Source organism: Python bivittatus, unplaced genomic scaffold, assembly GCF_059951505.1.
Source record: "Python bivittatus isolate LINGU-HERP-01145 unplaced genomic scaffold, Pbiv_v1 ctg000700_np1212, whole genome shotgun sequence".
Classification (NCBI taxonomy): Eukaryota; Metazoa; Chordata; class Lepidosauria; order Squamata; family Pythonidae; genus Python; species Python bivittatus.
In genome coordinates, this window is record NW_028277098.1 from 25,317,143 (window position 1) to 25,336,791 (window position 19,649).

Genomic DNA, 19,649 nt, shown 5'->3' on the forward strand with positions numbered 1-19,649 from the left:
AGTATTTCCCTTTTCAAAGTAGGGTAATTAATTGCCAGTAGCAAGAAAATAAAGCACGGTTAAGAACTTGGGAACTAGGTAGATTGTAGTACCTAGCCAACATTGGCTAATCTCAAAAAGTAAACAGGGTTAGACTGGGATTGTACTTAGGTAGAAGGTCATCAGGAAATCTCAAGGCTGGTGATAGACTGGAACAAAACAAAACAAAAATCCAGAAATCAGTGAAAATAACTTCTATCCTATTGCCAAGAAAATTACATGGATTCATCCATGAAGTCACTAGGAGTTTAGCTCAGCTTGAGGGAGTCTTTATTATTTTTAAGAATTTGGGGAGAAAAATAATAAAAACACGATAAACCTAATTCCAAATAAGTTTGGCTAGGTTTGTATACATTTTCATATCTTTTAAATGTATTTTCCTTTATATGAGTTTTTGTATAGATGCATGTGGAAATTGTAAAATGCATCATATAATAAATGCATGTGAAGTATGTGTATATCCCTTAGGGACATATGAATGCCTGCTAGTTCTTCCTGAGGCATGTAGATGTGGTGGCAAATTTAAAGGAGATACTGTAATCCCTTTAGGACAACATGAAATATATCCTTGCTTTTACAAATGAATTGGGTTGTTTAAAGTATCTTGTATTCCTGTAACTTCCAATGTCAAACTGAACATTTTAGCTTATTTTTTAATTATGTTTTGAATATGGTTTTCCTTGACTGGAATATGGCTTTTAATGCATATCAGTATTTCTGCCACAACTTCCTAGAAAAATAACCCCTTTTCAAGCTGTTGATAATCAGCACGCTAGGTTTATGTCATCATGGCATATACTGTAAGATTGTCATCTAAAAAGTATACTATGTGTTTCTGGACATATTATCTTAATCTTAATTAATATATGATCTTAATCTTTCAGAATAATATCGTGGGGTGTATATGCATGTATATATCTTTTAAAAATTAAAGTGCAGTAAAGTAACTATTAATATGTTTTATAGCATATATGGGCATTAACAAGTATAGATTAATCCATGCTGTTTCTTTTTTCTTATAATTGTTATTAAAGTTTAAAAATACAAAGATAAAAAACTAATACAAACTAAGAAAATATAAAAAGTAAAAAAAATGAAAAGTGCAGAGAAAGGGAGGAAGGAAAGAAAAAATGAGAAAAAAGATATTTAAAGAAATAACTTCCCCTTTCTTCAAGACAAGTACAAACAATTTCAGTAACTGATCACCTTTTCTAACATTTCAACTAAATATCTCATCTTTTATCTATAAACAAATTATAAAGTCTGGTCATTCAATCTTAATCAGCAAAAGTCCATTAAAAGTTACCAGAAATAACAACATATATATTTTAACCTTAGTCAAATGAATCAGTTTCTTATTCCTCTCCTTTCCTTTTAATACCGTAACTTATCATTTTCTCTAAAAATACAACAAAATTCCTTCTACCCATCTCTTATCTATAAACAAATCTTTAAAATGTCATCATTCAAACTTAATAAAAAAAAAATCCATTAAGAGTTACCAGAAACAGCAACATATTAAAAATCTTAATATTTAATCCCTTCAGATAGTATCCCACAAGTTAATTTCTTATCATTTTCTCTTTGTCTCCTCTCAGAAAATCCTTCTCAAGTTTAACATGTACCAGAAATAACATCTACATTTTAACAATAAATCTCTTCTTCCCATAGCTATAAACAAATCTTTAAAGCCTTGTAACTCAGTCCTAGTCAAGAAAAAGCCATTAAGAGCTACTAGAAATAACATTATGGGTTAATGATGTTCTTTCTAGAAAGAACTAGAAAGAACATCATATATATATATGATGATCAAATAAGCCAACTTTATATTCATTCTTTTTGCTTTTAAAAATCTTGATGTTTATTCCCTTTAAATAGTGTCCCAAAAGCTTATTTATTTTCATTTTCTCTTTGCCTTTTCTCAGGAACTCTAAGTACAGGTAGTCCCCAGTTTAAGAATGAGTTCAAATTTAAGAAAAATTTCTGAGTGCATTGTTGTCAAATATCCTTTAATTCTTCCAAAATTAAAATATTTTTCTCCATTCTGTGGGTCTCTTCTCCTTTAATTATAATCTTTAGCCCTTTCTGATTGCCTCCAGTGTCCAGCCTTCAAAGCCCCCTCTTACCATGTTTTTTTCTAATCCAAAACATTTTCCCACAGTAGGGTTTCTTATTCTTAGATTTAAAATCTTCATATATTTTTAATAGGATTTTAAACAATCCACAGGAAGGATTCTTATAATTAGTTTCAAAATCTTATTTCCAATCCATCTGGCACCTTAGTCCGTTTAAAACTTTCCAAATTAACGTTTTAATCACTCTTTTGCTGTTTATTTCAGAATAATTTTATTTTAAGTTCTTAAACTTACATATACAGTGGTACTTCGGGTTACAAACGCCTCTGTTAACGAACTTTTCGGGTTACGACCAGCTCTGGACGCAAAAATTTACCTCGGTTTGCAAACTCTGCCTCGGGTTACGAACTGGATCCGCGGCCATTTTCCCTGCTGCCACGCGGTCGCGGCTTCCTGTGGGCGAGATTGCGGTAGCAAGGAGACGTTCGGTGAGGCTTGTGGTGTGTTTAGTGGCGTTTTGGAAGGTTTTTGGTGTGCTTGTCAGCATGGCTCCAAAGAAAATGCAGAGCAGGCTTGGCAAGAATAAGGCTTTGAAGAAAACAGTGACGATCGAACTGAAGAAGGACATTATAGAAAAGCACGATCGTGGTATTCGTGTGACTGATCTGGCCTCGGAGTACAAGATGGCGAAGTCAACCATCTCGACTATTTTGAAGAATAAAGATGCCATCAGAGGAGCTGATGTGGCAAAAGGAGTAATGATCTTAACGAGGCAGAGGACTGAAGTGCTGGAAGAGGTGGAAAAGCTGTTTTTAGTGTGGCTGAATGAGAAACAGCTGGCAGGTGATAGCGTGAGTGAGTGCTATCATCTGTGAAAAAGCCAGGAAACTGCACAGTGATTTACTGCGGACAAACCCCTCTACCAGCGCAGCAAGTGAGGAATTTAAAGCCAGCAGAGGCTGGTTTGAGAAATTCCGCAAGAGAAGTGGCATCCACAGTGTGGCAAGACATGGTGAGGCTTCCAGTTCTGACAAGGCTGCTGCAGAAGCCTACAAGAATGAATTTGAGGACTTCATGAAGGCGGAAGGATACATCGCTCAGCAAGTGTTCAACTGCGACAAGACAGGGCTCTTCTGGAAGAAGATGCCAAACAGAACCTACATCATGTAGGAGGAAAAGGCACTGCCAGGGCACAAGCCCCTGAAGGACAGATTGACCCTTTTGCTGTGTGCGAACGCAAGCGGCGACCTGAAGATTAAGCCGCTACTGATGTACCATTCCCAGACCCCTCGTGTGTTCAGGGAACACAATGTGAACAAGGCCAGACTGCCTGTCATGTGGAGGGCCAATGCGAGAGCGTGGGTCACAAGGCACTTGTTCATGGAATGGGTGTACAAGGTGTTCGCACCCAGCGTTAAAAAATACCTGTCTGACAACCAGCTGCCTGAAAGGTGCCTTCTTCTGATGGACAGTGTCCCGGCACACCCTCCAGCCTTGGTGGATGATATGGACACTGAGTATGACTTTATAAAGGTTAAGTTCCTCCCCCCCAACACGACACCTCTTCTGCAGCCCATGGACCACTAAGTGATCTGCAACTTTAAGAAGCTCTACACAAAGGCGCTCTTCACCAGGTGTTTCAATGTCACTGAGGAAACATCCTTGACTCTGAAAGAGTTTTGGAAGAAACATTTCAATGTCCTCCACTGCATCAGCCTCATTGACAAAGCCTGGGAAGATGTCACCTGCCAGACCTTAAACTCAGCCTAGAGGAAACTGTGGCCAGAATGTGTCGCTGAACGTGACTTTGAAGGGTCTGATGCAGAGGTAGTGGAGGAGATTGTGTCCATGGGCAAGAGCATGGGTCTAGTTGTCGATGATGCAGACATAGAGGAGCTTGTTGAGGACCATAAGGAGGAGCTGACCACGGAAGAACTTGCTGAGCTCCAGAGTGAGCAACAGAAAGCGCTTGGCGAGGAGCATTCCACTGAGGAAGAGGAGGACGGGGAGGAGGTGAGCAGTGAAGTGATACAATCCATCATGACAAAATGGAATGAGTGCCAGGATTTCCTTGAGAAGCACCACCCCAACAGAACTGTGACAGTGTTGAATATGATGAATGATAACGTGTTCTCTCATTTCTGGAGGGTTATGCAGCGCAGGAAAAAACAACTGACTTTAGACAGGTTTTTCCCCAGAACTGAGCCTGCAGCTAAGAGGCAAAGAAGAGAGGAAACCCCTGAAGGAGATCTCCCTGAGGTCCTTTTGGAGGGGGACTCTCCCTCCAAACAATAACTGCCTCCCCACCCCATTCTCCCTCTTCATACTGTGCTGTACTGTACTTTTTTTCATGTTTTTGTGGTTTAAAAATAAAATGCATATGTTTCAGAACGGATTAACCGTATTTACATTGAACCTTATGGGGAAATTTGCTTCAGGTTGCGACCAAATTCGGAGGGAGGGCGGAACGGATTAACCGTATTTACATTGAACCTTATGGGGAAATTTGCTTTGGGTTGCGTCCAAATTCGGAGGGCGGAACGGATTAACCGTATTTACATTGAACCTTATGGGGAAATTTGCTTTGGGTTGCGACCAATTTGGGTTGCGACCAGAGTCACGGAACGGATTAAGTTCGTAACCCGAGGTATCACTGTAACTTCTTTTGCTAAGGATTGAAGGAGAATCACCTGGTATGATGCAACTTGTGTTGAAATGATTAAGAGAGGAAGTGGGTGAACCTGACTTTCCCTCAGCTCCCAGAGCTCTAAAACTCACCAGAGACTGCTGTTTAACAGTCTCCTCACTGGAAGCATCTGTGTGGAGCACTTTGGGCAATTCCAGGTCCTCCCCTTTATCCAGAGAGGAATTTGGAAGTGCTGATCCATTCAGTGGCTCCTCGTTCTGCCATGGTTATCAGCTCTGCAAAAAGCAAAGCCATCTTCATTCCACCATTGCTTACCCGGAAGTCTCCAATTAATCTATACTGTTTCTGTTTGAGGATATGTTCTTTCCCATTCAGTAATGAGTCTTCAGGTTTTTACAAATAGTTTGATGTTATATTCTGGGCTCAGAAGTTTTTTTCAGTGTTCTAGCTGAGAAATGGTATTAATTATGCACAAGAGAATAGAAATTGAGTGGGACTAGTTTTAGGCATTCCGTAGGATGTCTTCTTAAGACCATTACCTCCTCTACCAGATGCTATGGGTATGTCTGTGTTTGTATGTCATTTTCAAATCATTCTGTTAGTTTTAGTATTTGGATACAGCTCTGTGCATGATATATCATAGCAGTCTTCAAATATCTGAAGGGTGACTGCCATGTAGAAGCAAGGTAGATTTATTCAGTTTTTAAATTGCCAAAACCTAGTATTTGATTGCACACCTTATAGTAAGAGTTGTTCAATAATAGAAGAAACTACCCTGGGAGATGATGGACTCTCCCTCTCTCTGAAGGTGTTTAAGCAAAGGCTGTGGATGGCCATCTGCCAGGGATGCTGCGGTAGTTGGATTAAATGATCTCCAAAATTCTCCTCCCCCTGCCCCTTTTACAGTCTATGATTCTATTATATGTAGAATGGCATCAGGCAACATGAGCATGTATTTTGCTGGCTTCCTGAATGCTCTAAAAGGAATCTGCAGAAAACATCTTGTTAATCTTTGAAGTACCTTTTTAGCATTATTTTGCTGCTTTCCTTAAATCCTGGATATTGTGTGTACCATCTTTTCTGCAAGACCTAATTTTTCTACTTTTCATTCATTCATTTAAGCTGCCTCCTCTAAGATTTGATGTCTTCACTTTTTGATCTACATATTCTGTTAATCTCATTTAGTGTGTGAAGGCCTAACCTAGCTTTGAATGTCATTGTAAAGCAAAAATAAAGGATTTTAGCAGCACTGTTGGGCACATTGGAATTCAGAGGCACCACGCTGCTTATTGAAGGCATTTTATTAGCTTTATTCTTCTGTTCCTCAGTATTGAGTATTCTGAAGAGTGTAACCATATTGTGATTACATGATAAGATAGAGTTTATATGTGCTAGTGTGGCTAAGAAATAGTAGTTTGTGGTTTATTTTAGGCTTACTGTATTATCTGTAGAGTACCTCCATCTCTACTAATTAGGATTAAAAAGCCATAGCGAGGTTCTCTGAATAGTATTACCAGAAGCATCCTGCAGGCAGCATTCCCTTAAAAGTAACCCACAGGCAGTTTCTTCCTGTCAGTATTGCTTGGGAAAATTATGAGTGGGTATATTCTCCAATAAATTATGCTTATTGCTATAAAAACAGCATGTTAATAAGATCTGTGAAGTATAATTTTGGAGAAAGAATCCAAGATTATCCGTAATCTTAGCTAAGTACCTCTGTAAACCTGAATCTAGTACTTTAATGATCTCTAGTGGTACTCCCTGAAATTTAATGTACTTGTTATTCAGTTAAAGCGATCAAAATATAAATTTATTTTGCTGGATATTCCTTGAGATACATCATGATCTTGAGATAAGACAATATCCTAGAGTTAACAAGGCAGTGTGGCTATAATTGAGCATGAAACTGAGCAAACTCAGGGAGGCAGTGAAGGACAGGAAGGCCTGGCGCAATATGGTTCATGGGGTCACGAAGAGTCAGACACGACTTAACGACTGAACAACAAGAAGTGGCTATAACGTTGCATGGAAAGTCTGGTACAGTAGCTGTTCTGGATAACTTGTTAGGTCATCTGTGCACAGCTTAATTAAGTCTTCCAGCTACTTCAACTAGTTAAAGGATCATGGGACTGTATTGATAAGAAATAACTGTTGAACATTTTAACACAAATCTGGATTACAAAAATAATACCTTGTTATATTAGTAAGCAAACATAACATTTCATATTTAGGTACTTAATCAGAAAAGTTTTGAATCCATAGAATATATTCTAAAATTGACAAACTTTTCTTTAAGGTTACAGTTCAAAACTTTTATAAATTTATCCTTGTAATAAATATATGAAAATGAGAAGATAAAATAATATGTAAAGTAGATGATTGAAGATTATAAAATTCTGGCTTTAAAAAATGGGATATACAGAGCATACCAGAAGTCAGGTCTCATAAACAATTTATTATATAAATTACATTAAACGTTCAAATTGATTTCCATTTTCTTCTAAATAATAATAATTTATTAAATTTATATGCTGGCCAACTTCCTTACTCTGATGTATTACTTTTCAACATTCCTAATACAGTAACATTTTTTCTGAAAAAAAAATTAAAACATATAGATTGGCCTATGGGACCTGACTTATGGGATACCATGTATATTTGAATTTCACATACCTGTTCCCCTTTTCCTGCCTCACACATTTTTTAGAGTGAGGATAACATACCAAGGAAGCTTTGTTATATCCTTTCTAGGAAAATTTGGCAAGTGGTTTCCAAATAAACTAGGATTTATGAACCAGTCCAAGCCATATTGTATTTCCTATTCTGACTTATCTACAGGCTGACTATATTTTCTTGGTTAGGGTGATATAGCATGCTACAATTAACTTGCAGTTTTCTAATTTGAATTCTGGTTGTACAATCATAGGAACATGCTGGGGCAGCTAAAATTAGTTTGTATGTGGACCATCTTCATGTAACAAAGGGCCAGTTATGCTCTTTCCTGTATCAGGAGGCTCTCTGGTCAGTCACTCATGCCCTGGTCATCTCTTGGCTAGACTACTGCAATGCACTCTACATGGGGCTACCTTTGAAGAGTATCCAGAACTACATCTGGTTCAAAATGTGGCCACGTGGACAATCTTGGGTGCCCCATGAATGGCACCTATAACACCTTTACTGCATGAGCTGCATTGGGTCCCAGTCTGCTTCTGGGTTCAATTCAAAGTGTTGGTTATTACCTTTAAAGCCCTACATGGCGTGAGTCCAGGTGACCTGAGGGATCGTCTCATCCCCATTACATCAACCTGTCCCACCCGATCAGGCAGAGAGGGCATGTTGCAGACCCCGTCAGCGAGAGAATGTTGGCTAGTGGGGCCCAGGAGGAGAGCCTTTTCTGCCGTTGCCCAGAAAGACCTGACTCTGCCAGCTTGTGTGGGGTGATAACAATCTTACCCAATCCTAGAGCTGGCTGGTACCTTGATGACACTCCCTGAGTGACTGCCAATTTTAACATCTATCCTTGGATCTATTTATTCTCTATTTAAGATAATTGTTTATTGTAATTTTAATTGATTTTAACCGCTTTGTAAACCTCCCAGAGTCGTTTTGACGAGATCAACAGTGACAAATTTGATATATAAATATAAATAAATAAACAAGGATATGAGTTTCAGTATATTCTATTGCAGAAAGCAATAGACTCAGCTCAGATGTGAAGAATGAGCAAGGTTGGGGAAAAGGATGCAACAGAAATTTTAGATCTGTGTGTCCTTTATATTGTAAAAATTATCCTGCTTTATAGTGTTGAACAACTTTATAAATAATCTAGTGTGGTTCCTCTAAAATCTGTCTACTTTAGTCCTTAAATTAAGTTTACAGATAACAAAAGAAATTGCTATAATGTTATGGCTTGAAAATTGAATATATTTGTGCTCAGCATTGGAAGCAGGCTAGAAAGGCCAGATTTTCTTTGACAATGCAGTTTCCTATTCTGACTAAATGTAGGAATATGATACACGAGAAACAGAAGTGCTGACCAATGCTGATATTTCCAAGTATCTTGTGAAGTATTTTACAGTTCTACAAATGTTTAAAATGTATTTAAATTTTTCAAGTTCTCTGGAAACCTGCTAGAAAGATAGGGTACCAGCTTCCCTATTTCTTTAAAAGCCTTCAACTCTAGGTTTTGTCACACTAAAATTTTAAATGTTTACTTCTTTCACATTAGGGCAATGGCTATTAAACCTGTGGTAGTGTTAAATTCCTCTGTCATAGAAGCAAAGCTTCTCAGAGTTATTCTCAGCTTATTTGGACTTGGTCACAACCAATGTCTGCTTTGCTCTTCATTGTGAACCTGATACTCTGGAGTTGATACTGTTCTCTTGGTGAAGTCAAATCTGCAGAAGTGTGATCAGTGGATCACAAGCAGAATTTTCTCTTCTCATGTAATTGCTTTTTGGTTTTATAGCAAAGTCTAAAGATGGAGTGCTATAGGACAGTATTTGGGTGGGTAGGTGGGGCTTTCTTTCACCTTTTATTTTTGATTTTTAATTTGCCTTTATCCTGTGTATGGGACTGAAAAGATTATGATCCATACAGGTAGTCCTCAGTTAACAATGGTAATTGGGACTAGGAACTCCATCACTAAGCAACGTGATTGTAAAATGTGATGTCACGTGACTGCACCGACTTACAATGGCAGTTCCCGTTGCAATCATTAAGCGAATCCTGCGTTGTCAAGTGTGACATCACATGATTGCCATTTACAACCTCCTGCCAGCTTCCTCGTTGACTCTGCGTGTCAGAAGTGGGCAGTGAAGGTCACAGTTGGTGATCATGTGACTGTGGGATGCTGCAACCATTGTAAGCGTGAGCCAGCTGGCAAGTGCCTGAATTGTGTTCATGTGACCATGGGGATACTGTGATGGTTGCAACTTCAAGGACCATTCGTAAGTCTCCTTGTTCAGTGGCATCGTAACTTTGAACGGTCGCTGAATAAATGGTCATTAGCCAAGGACTATCTGTACTTTTTCTTGCCATCATGATCTCTAAAATGTAACTAGTCCTTGGAAGTTGACTTTTATGTGAAATATTTTTCTTATATAGGCATTTCTGTAATTATTTTTAGCCTTAGAGTCATATAAAAAGGTAAATTTTCCTTTGAATTGAGCTTGATCCCTGATGTCTTCTTGGAGATATCCATGTCAGTGTCTTGGCAACAGTGTGAAATGGTTTGCCATTGCTTTCTTCCCGGATATTTTCCTGATTTTCCAGTCTAACCTGCAACCATGGAATTTCCTGATATTTCCTGTTCAGGTAGGGACCTTGCTTAGGTTTTTGAGATCCATCAGGATCAGCTAATTGTTGCCGCCTGTTTAGGCTTAGAGGAGTAAACTCTTTAATAAATTACTTTAATATGGAATACAAATATTCAGTGTTTCAACAAACCAGGTATGACCTTTTCCTGTCCTGGCTTCCCCTCGTAGCCTCCTATAGCATCCCCCATCCTTTGCTTAGCTGTGCCTCAGTGACTCTTCCTCGTTCAACCCCACCTGTTGCAATAGAGCCTGTTGAAACTGAGTCATGTCTCAGTTGTGTAAATAGATACAAGCTGGTTCTTTTCTGTCAGGTAATACCTCCAGGAGATTATGAAGAGAAGTTATTGTGAATATGAGGTAGTACTGGTTCTCTGCAAAGGTAAAGTTAGCGTATATGAGCAGGTAGTGGAGATAATTAGCCCACTTAGATAGATCTTCTCCATGAAGTGTTGCCATATCTACTGATTTAAAATATTGCTTTCCTGAACTTGCAGGCACATGCTTTTCTTACAAAGCTTTTTCTGCTTTTACTTGTTTAACACGTACTAGAGCATCGTTAAATCTAAGGGAATACTTTGAAATGGCTTTTGTGGGGTAATATGTAAGGGAGAGATAATTTCTGCTCCTTTTGATTCATCAGTTGCATTATCCAAATTTGTACTTATGTGACTTTTTGCAGGAGTATTAAGGAAAGGCAGGGAAGAAGACAGACAAAGATGGGGAGAAAATTATTAACGCCAGTTGTATAATGTTTTCCCCCCTCCTTCAGGTGGCGACAGAAAAGGTTGCAGGGAGGTTCAGTTCTACTCTCTCATGGGTGAAGAACACTGTCAGTCAAATGGCCAGTCAGGTGGCGAGTCCATCTGTTTCATTACACACTACATCCTCCTCTACCACACACTCCACTCCAGCTTTGTCTCCATCATCGCCTGCAGAGTTGAGTCCTGATGATATAGAGTTACTGGCTAAATTAGAAGAACAAAACAGGTAAGTGATAATCACTTTGACATTTACATTGTAGTGGAAAGGCATCTCAAGTTAATTTGGTATACTTTAAAATAAAGCTTCTTTTAGATATTTGTATTATGCTCCAGAGATATAAAATAAACTGACTCAAGTCCTGTCAGAAGTTTTATTTGCTTTGTCCCACCATCACTTGTTCAGTTTTGAAGCTTTTTATTTATTTAATCAATTTATATAGCGACCTTACTCAACATATGGCTCAGAGTGACTAGCAACAACATATATGTGTTTCCAAATGAGTTAGTATAAATAAGCAACCAAACTAGCAACAACATACATGTGTTTCCAAATGAGTTAGAATAAAAAAGCAACCAAAATAATGTACTTGTCATATACTTGCAGAAACATAATGTTGTATGTTTCTGGGAGTATATGACAAGTACATTATTTTGGTTGCTTTTTAAATTATTATTATAAATTTTATTATGTTTTCCAAAAAAGTTAAAATACAGAAAAATCAAGAAAAAGGAAAGGAAGAAAAGAAAAAGGGGGGGGGGAGAAGAGGGGGCATAAGAAAGAAAGAGTAGCTTCCGGCTTTCCTTGGTACAGGTATAGATACAGAATATATTCGCCTCTTACTCTAATATCTAAACATTTACACAGTAAAAAACAGTTTTTAATCTAATATTTAGGAAGATTCCTAAAATCAATCTATTTGGATAATACATGTGATTTGTACAAGATATTTCTATAAGTATAACATCAATCAGCAAATCCCAAAATCAAAGTTGCATTTTTTTGAGTATCAAGCAAAAAGTCTAAGAGTGATTTCCAATTAGAGACAAAGTTAGACAGTGTCCTGTCTTTGAGCAAAGCGGTGAGTTTCGCCATCTCGGCCAATTCCATTAATTTCAGTGTCCATTCTTCAGCAGTAGGTATTTGTAAATCCTTCCATTTTTGTGAATGTAGGAGTCTCGCCGCAGTTATATAAAGAAATAAATTTCCGTGTTGTCTTTCCATTTGTTTATCCATCATACCTAAAAGAAAAGTATCTGGTTTCAGTTCCAAGTCTATTTTCATAATCTTTTGAATCAGAATACATATCATATTCCAATATTTCTTAGCCTTTTCACAAGTCTACCATAAGTGATAGAATGTACCTTCACATTGATTACATTTCCAACAGACATTTGAGGTTCCTTTATACATCTGTGACAATTTTTTTTTTTTTTTAATCTGCGCTCAGTCGTTACCGACTCTGCAGTGACTGCTTGGACGAGTCCTTGCAGTTTTCAAGGCAAGTGTTTCGGAAGTGGTTTGCCAGAGCCTCCTTCCTAGAGCAGAGCCCAGCTGGTGTGCGCAGGAGGCGGGGTTTCTGTTGCTTCGCGCCCTTTTCGGGCGCGCACGGTTTTTCGCGCCTACCAGCAACTGCTCCCAACTCCTTTTTGCAAGGCGCCGCCAGCATTTTTCCTCCCACTGGAGTGACAGTACCCATTTATCTACTCATGTGAGTTTTCGAACTGTTGGGTTGACAGGAACTGGGGAGGAAACAGGAGCTCACCTTGCTAACGCGAAGGCTGGACTCGAACCGCTACCAATGGCACATCATTTTATAGAAATTTTCTTTTAACATATAATTAAGAGTAAACTTTAACCCTTTATTCCACATATTTTCCCACTGGTCCAACATTATGTTATATCCAAAGTTTTTTGCCCATTTAACCATACAATCTTTAACATATTCATCTTTAACAAAAGTTTATACATTTTAGCAATAAGATGTTCATCATTAGTACACAAAGCATATTCCAACTCAGTTTTCTCAGTGGTAAATTCATAGCTTTTCTTATCTAGTTTAAATCTTTCCAGCAACTGTGTGTATGTAAACCATTGGCAAACAAAACCTTCCAATTCTAATTCTTATCTCTTCTTCAGGTTAGGTTCTCCTTCAGAAAACGATACAAAATTGCATATGTCAACCATGGTTGTTTAACTGTCATTTCTCTTCTGTAGAAAGCTTCTTGGGGTGACAACCATAGAGGAATTTTTGGAGATAATCTTACCTTATATCTATTTCAGATTCTCAGTATGGAATGTCTGATAAAGTGATTCTTAAAATCAATATTAGCTTTCACTTTGTCATACCATAAGTATCCATGCCATCCGAATCTTAACTCATGTCCTTCTAATTCCAATATCCTCTTGTTTGTAAAGTCATCCATTCTTTCATCCATACCAGACAGCAAGCATCAAAGTATAACTTTAAATCTGGAAGACCTAACCACCTCTTTTTTTGGCATCCTATAAAAGTTTTATTCTTGTTTTTTTACCTTGCCACACAAATTCAGAAATATCTTTCTGCCGTTGTTTAAATGGTACATCATTTGTCAATATCGGTATTGTCTGAAAGAGAAAAAGCATTCTAGGTAAAAAATTCATTTTAATCACTGAGATTCTACCTAACAATGACAGTTGCAGTTTACCCCATCTTAATAGATCCTTTTTAATATCATTCCAGACTCTAACATAATTATTTTGATATAATATACAATTCATATTGGTCAATGTAACTCCCAGATACTTAACCTTTTTTTCAATTTTGAAGCCAGACTTCTTCATCAATATTTCTTGATCTTTCATAGTCATATTCTTAACCAACATCTTTGTTTTTTGTCTATTTACCTTAAATCCAGCAAGTGCACCAAAACCTTTCAAGTTCTTCATTAAACATTCAATTCCATTTTGAGGTTCCTGTAAAATCAAAACTAAATCATCCACAAAGGCTCTCAATTTAAAAACTTCTTTTTTGATGTGCACACCCTTTATATTCACAAGTGTTTAATATCTCTATTTAACACTTCCAGGACTAAAATAAAAAGTAGAGGTGACAAGGGACAACCCTGTCGTGTCCCCTTTTGTATCTTACATGCTTTTGTAAATTCATCATTAACGATAATACTTGCCTTTTGGGAAGTATATATTGATTTAATCCCTTGCAGAAAGTTCTCACCAAAGTCCATATCTTCCAAAACTTTAAACAAGAATGATCAGTTCAAATCACCAAAAGCTTTCTCTGCATCCAAAAAAATCAGTGCTGCTTGCTTTTCATTATGATGTTGCAAATATTCTATTATTTCTAGTACAATTCTTACATTGTCTCTCAGTTGTCTTTTAGGTAAGAAGCCACATTGATCTTCATATATAAAGTCTGATAAAATCTTTTTCAATCTCCTATAATTGTTATTTAACAAAGAGATCGGTCTTTAGTTTTTAGTCATAGTTAGATCTTGACCTTCTTTTGGCAATAACACCATATTAGCTTCCTTCCAAGTCTCTGGTATTGCTGAGCCCCCTAAAACAGAGTTCATCACCCGCTTAAGTGGTAATAACAGTTCATCTTCAAAACATTTATAATAAGAACTTGTTAACCCATCTGGTCCAGGGGCTTTCCCTACTTTAGTCTTTTTGATAGCTTCTGATATTTCAAAGGTGGTCACAGGATTGCTCATAATTTGTTTTTGAGACTGTGAGAGTTTTAGTAAATTTTGTCTTTTTAGGTATGTGTCAATATGATTTAGTGAAAGTTCTTGTCTTTTATACAGATTTGAAAAAAGTTACGAAAAGATTTTTAGTTGCTTACATTATCTGTGAGTGTAACATTTCCTTCTTGTATTTTCATTATCATTTTCTTGTCTCTCTCCTTTCTCATTTGATATGCAAGCGATCTCCCTGGTTTATTTGCAGATTCAAAATGTTCTTTGTTTTGTATATTTTAAATTTGTCTCTATTTCTTTTATAGTTTCATATTTCTATTATAGTTAACATAGAAAGTTGCTGTTGTAGAAGCTTAATTTGGTGCAAGATATCAGTACAGTGGAACCTCGGGTTACGAACCTAATTCGTTCCGTGATTCTGGTCGCAGCCTGAATTGGTCGCAACCTGAAGCAAATTTCCCCATAAGGTTCAATGTAATTACCATTAATCCGTTCTGGCGTGGAAGACAGGGAGGCGGCTATTGCTTGGAGGGAGAGTTCCCCTCCCTACGACCACGTGTCAGGGGTGGAAAATGGCCGCGGACCACGTGTCAGGGGCAGAAAAATGGCCATGGACCACGTGTCGGGCGGAAAAATGGCCGTGGACCACGTGTCGGGCGGAAAAATGGCCACAGACCACGTGTCAGGGGCGGAAAAATGGCCGCGGACCACGTGTCAGGGGCAGAAAAATGGCCGCGGACCGTGTCACGGGAGGGAAAATGGCCGCGTATCCTGTTCGTACCCCGAGGCGGAGTTTGCAAACCGAGGCAAAATTTTGCAGCCGGAGCTGGTCGTAACCCGAAAAGTTCGTTAACAGAAGCGTTCGTAACCCGAGGTTCCACTGTATTTCTTGGTGATTTTTGTAAGCTGTCTTCTTTTATCTTTATTTCATTTAGAATAGTTTGAATTTTTCCTTGATGTTTCCTTTTAAGTTCACGGTTGTATTGAATGAAGTAACCCCTCATCACTGCTTTACTGGCATCCCAAACCATTTTTAAACCTGTTCCTTTATTCAAATTGTTATTAAAATATTTAGCTTCTTTTTACATTCTTTTACTACTAATTCTTTTTGCAATATTGATTCATTTAATCTCCACTTAAATGTTGTAGGTTTCTTCTTAAGTATCAGTGTAACTGGATTATGATCTGAAAAAGTTTTTGGTAAAATATCCATTCTACTAATCTTATCTGCAAAGTCTTTGAGATCCATATCATATCAATTCTAGAAAACGATTTATGTCTTTCTGAAAAAAAGGTGTATTCCTTAGCATTCCCTTTTTTTGGTCTCCAAGAGTCTGTCGGAGTCAAGTTTTCAATCAAGTCAAAAAAAGACTTAGTTTCCCTTGGTTAAATTTAATTCCCTTTCTGGAGGACCTGTCTATCTGAGGTGAGGTTACTCCATTCCAATCTCCCATCAAGCACCAATTTTCATATGGAAAAGGCGACAACTGATCCATCAGGTATTTAAAACATTTACTTTTATCTTCATTAGGAACACATAATCCAACAATTATAGATTTAATTCCTTGCAACTCAGTCTCAACTGCAACATATCTACCTCTTTCATCAGATAAAAGTTGTGGTTTCAAGTAAGGCTTAATACATAAAACAGCTCCACTGTTTTTTTAAATATTTGCCAATATAAATTCTTCACCTAAAGTTTTGTAAATCAAGGATTTTTTATCTTTTTTTCTGATGTGAGTTTCCTGCAGACAAATTATATCCTGATTTAATTTTCTCAAATAATGAAAGATTTTTTGTCTTTTTGCGGGATGGTTTGCACCATTAATATTCCACATTAAGTATTTATAATCCATAATTAAGAAAAGATTTTATCGAAGTCTTTAACTGTAGTACCTGTCTCAACAACCCACTCATCAAGCCCTTCCTCCAATTGTTGTTGACTCTGCAAGGCCTTCCCCTCTCATTCTTGTTGTCATTCCAATCCGTATCTTCCCAGGAAATCTTTGGCCTTTTGGACAGAATTTAATCAATCCTTGTTGCTGGAAGGTAAAATTCACACCTTCATTTATCCCAACGGAATAGGATCTTGTTCTTTTTTAAAATCTCTGTCAAAAAAGTATACTCCTTTCTCTTTCTCAAGATTCTAGTAGGTATTTCTTTTAATACAATTATATCTGTATTACCAATTTTTAGTCTAGAATCAAAGTGAGTCTGTAGTACTTTGTTCTCTTGTTGACCATCTCAAAAAGTAAACCATAACATCTCTAGGAAGTTTTCTGACAGTTGCAAAGCATGAGTTTATACAATACATCTTGTCCACTTCTTGATCCATCCTCTTTTCTTCCCAGCTTAATAAGTTGGACAGAGCATCACAACCAATTGTCTGACATTCTCTTGAGCATTTTCAGGAATTGCTCTTAAACAGAATTTGTTCTCTCTAAGTTCAAGTAGGGCAAAATTATCCAATCCTCTTTCTATTTCTGTGACTTTAGCATCCATTCTATTTTCCAGTATTTGTACTTTATCAGTAACTTGTTTTACAACAGCATCCATCTTCTCTATTTTTTTTAATCCAATTTTTGTTCTAGTGTTCCAAAATCTGGCATCTATAGTCTGTATAACTTTAGCTGAAAAGTCTTCAAACACCTGCCTCAAAAAATCAAATCTGCAAAGGTATAGGGTCTTTTGGAAGTCATTTTTAAATTAATATAACCATAAAATTGCCAGTGAGAAGTCCACCAAAAGAATCTTTCAGTTAGTGGATTAGTCAGGCAATATCACACTCTAGTGGTTGAAAATAATATCTCCGGAAAGAAAAAAACCTAGAAATTTTCCATTAACTTGTTTATATGAACTGCCCCAATCAGCACAGAGTAGATAAAAAAAGGACAACTTTCTCACGTAGATGCGTAAAGTCTAGCAAAATATGCCAAAGGCAGATTCACCAAAAAGAATTACTAATAAAAAATTACTAATAAAAAAGTAGAAGAAAAAAAGAATTTTTTTCTTTGTTTCTTTAAGAGTCCACAGTTCCAACTCTGTTACTCTTTGCTTTTTTAGGTGAAACAAATAAGCAAACAGTTAAAAAAAGATAAATATTCCCTTGAAATACCTATAATTGCCAAGAGGAAATAGCCCTCTGTTCCCAAGAAAAGCCTCTCTCTAACTATAAAAAGGTAATCTATAAAAATTAAGAAATGGAATGGTTGGATCTAGAGTCGGTTTGAATTTTGGCTTCGGTGCAGCTTGGAACTGGATGAAAATGCTGCCTCCCAGCTGCTCACTCACCAGGGGATCACAAAAACCTCCACTTCATGATCTCCTTGCCAGGAACAGCCGTCTGGAGGACATATGATCAATTTCAGGTGTTTTCCTTAACTCTGGAGAAATCTTCAGGCTCAAGGGGGCTTGCCTGACCATCGGCCTTAAACGCCGTGTCGACGGTCCCTTTGAGCAGAGCTCAAGGAAGAGATGCATTCAACCCGCCATTGCCACCGGAAGCCTTGGTTGCTTGTGTGTTTTTTTTTTTTTTTAAGAAAACCTTTGTACTTTGTTGAAATCTGAGCCCGCTGCATCTGTATTCAGGATTGTGAAATGTAACATTTTTTTCTTTTAAGTTTCTTCTACTTTATTTCAAAATCTTTGTAATGCTTTTTGAATGTGATCAATCAGGTTGACTCTTAGTGACCACATAGATAGATCTTCTACAGGATAATTTGTCCCTAATTTGGTCCTTCAGGTCTTCCAGTGGTATACCTATCACTGCTGTAATTTGAGTCCATCCACCTTGTTGCTGGCAGTCCTCTTCTTCGTTTTCCTTCTATTTCCCAGAATTATAGACTTCTTAAGAAATATAGATCTCTGCATAATTTATTCAAAATATGATAATTTGAGTTCGGTCATTTGTGTCTTGAGTCAGAAATCTGGATTTATGAGTCCTATGATTCATTTGTTTATTTTCTTGGCCATCCATGCTGCTCTCAAGAATCTTCTTTAAAACCAAAGTTCAGAAGCATTAATATTCTTTCTATCCTGCTTCTTCAGGGCCAGTTTTTGTTTCCACAGAGTATCATGGATAAAACTATTGGTTGCATGATTCTGATCTTTCTAGGTATAGACACACCATGGCATTTGAATATTTTTTCCAAAGCCTTCATTGCCACCCTACTAAGTAGCTGCCCAGAGTCGTTGACAGTCGATCCTAAAAGGCAGAAGCTCTCCATTTTGGTATATTAATTAACAATTTTAAGACTGGAAGACACATATTAATGTTCTAAAAGTACTATTATTTAAATTTGCTTTGAACAATTACTTTTTTGGATTATTTAAATAAGACCTTGACAAAGGCTAATAACATTTAACACCTATGCATTTGACATATCACAAACTTCACTTCATACTTAATTGCCTGGATATTTAATTTTTTGTATGGATGTTAATGTAAAACAACAAAGAACAACAGTTTAAGCAAGTATGCTCAAAACTGTCATTTGTATAAGAGGTCACTTATATCAGTGTTTTTCAAACTTGGCAACTTTAAGATGTGTGGACTTCATCTCCCATAATTCCCAGTTCTGGGAGTTGAAGTCCACACATCTTAAAGTTGCCAAGTTTGAAAAACATTGACTTAGATAATTTCTTAAATTTATGTTCCTTTAATGAATGAAGAATATGGCCTCTTGTCTTGTAGATAAGGTATATAAACTCCTTTTCCTAGTGGCTTCAGGAGCAATTCCATGGAATTTTCTTGGCATCAACATGGAAATGGTTTGACATTGTCTTTTACTGGGACGTTTGTCTTTTTAGTCTAGCCTAAGCCTCAGGGGTTCCTGGAAGTCTCCCATCTGACTCAGGTCTTTCCCTGCTTAGCTTTTTTAGACCGGACAAGATATGCCAGATGCTGCCACCTAGCTGGGCTTCTGTCCTGTACAATAATGCATTGGATTATTATTACAAAAGGGTAGTTTTTTAAAATCTTGAACTAACTAAATTGGTATTCTGTATTGTGAGGGAATTACAGTAGAAACTATTTTAAGCACTACTTAAAGGTCTATGAGATCCTTCACAGTATAAATACAGTGAACCAAAATATGTCTTCAGCTAATCAATT

General features: G+C 37.2%; 1 protein-coding gene and 1 long non-coding RNA gene across 4 annotated transcripts in view; one reads left to right on the forward strand and one right to left on the reverse strand.

Moving 5' to 3' along the window:
• EVI5 (ecotropic viral integration site 5) overlaps nucleotides 1-19,649 on the forward strand; it is a 99,482-nt gene that overhangs the window by 7,014 nt on the left and 72,819 nt on the right. For all 3 annotated transcript variants that reach the window (XM_088154235.1, XM_088154234.1, XM_088154237.1), the window contains one exon: nucleotides 10,849-11,066. In XM_088154235.1, coding sequence (XP_088010361.1) covers nucleotides 10,918-11,066 — 149 coding nt within the window. In that variant the 5' untranslated portion in view covers nucleotides 10,849-10,917. The remainder of the gene's footprint in view (nucleotides 1-10,848; nucleotides 11,067-19,649) is intronic.
• On the reverse strand, nucleotides 11,470-18,016 carry LOC148214155 (uncharacterized). Its single transcript, XR_015798464.1, has 3 exons — nucleotides 17,828-18,016; nucleotides 13,373-13,445; nucleotides 11,470-12,079 (listed from the first exon to the last, which is right to left on the reverse strand). It is a non-coding gene; the product is annotated as an uncharacterized LOC148214155 (long non-coding RNA).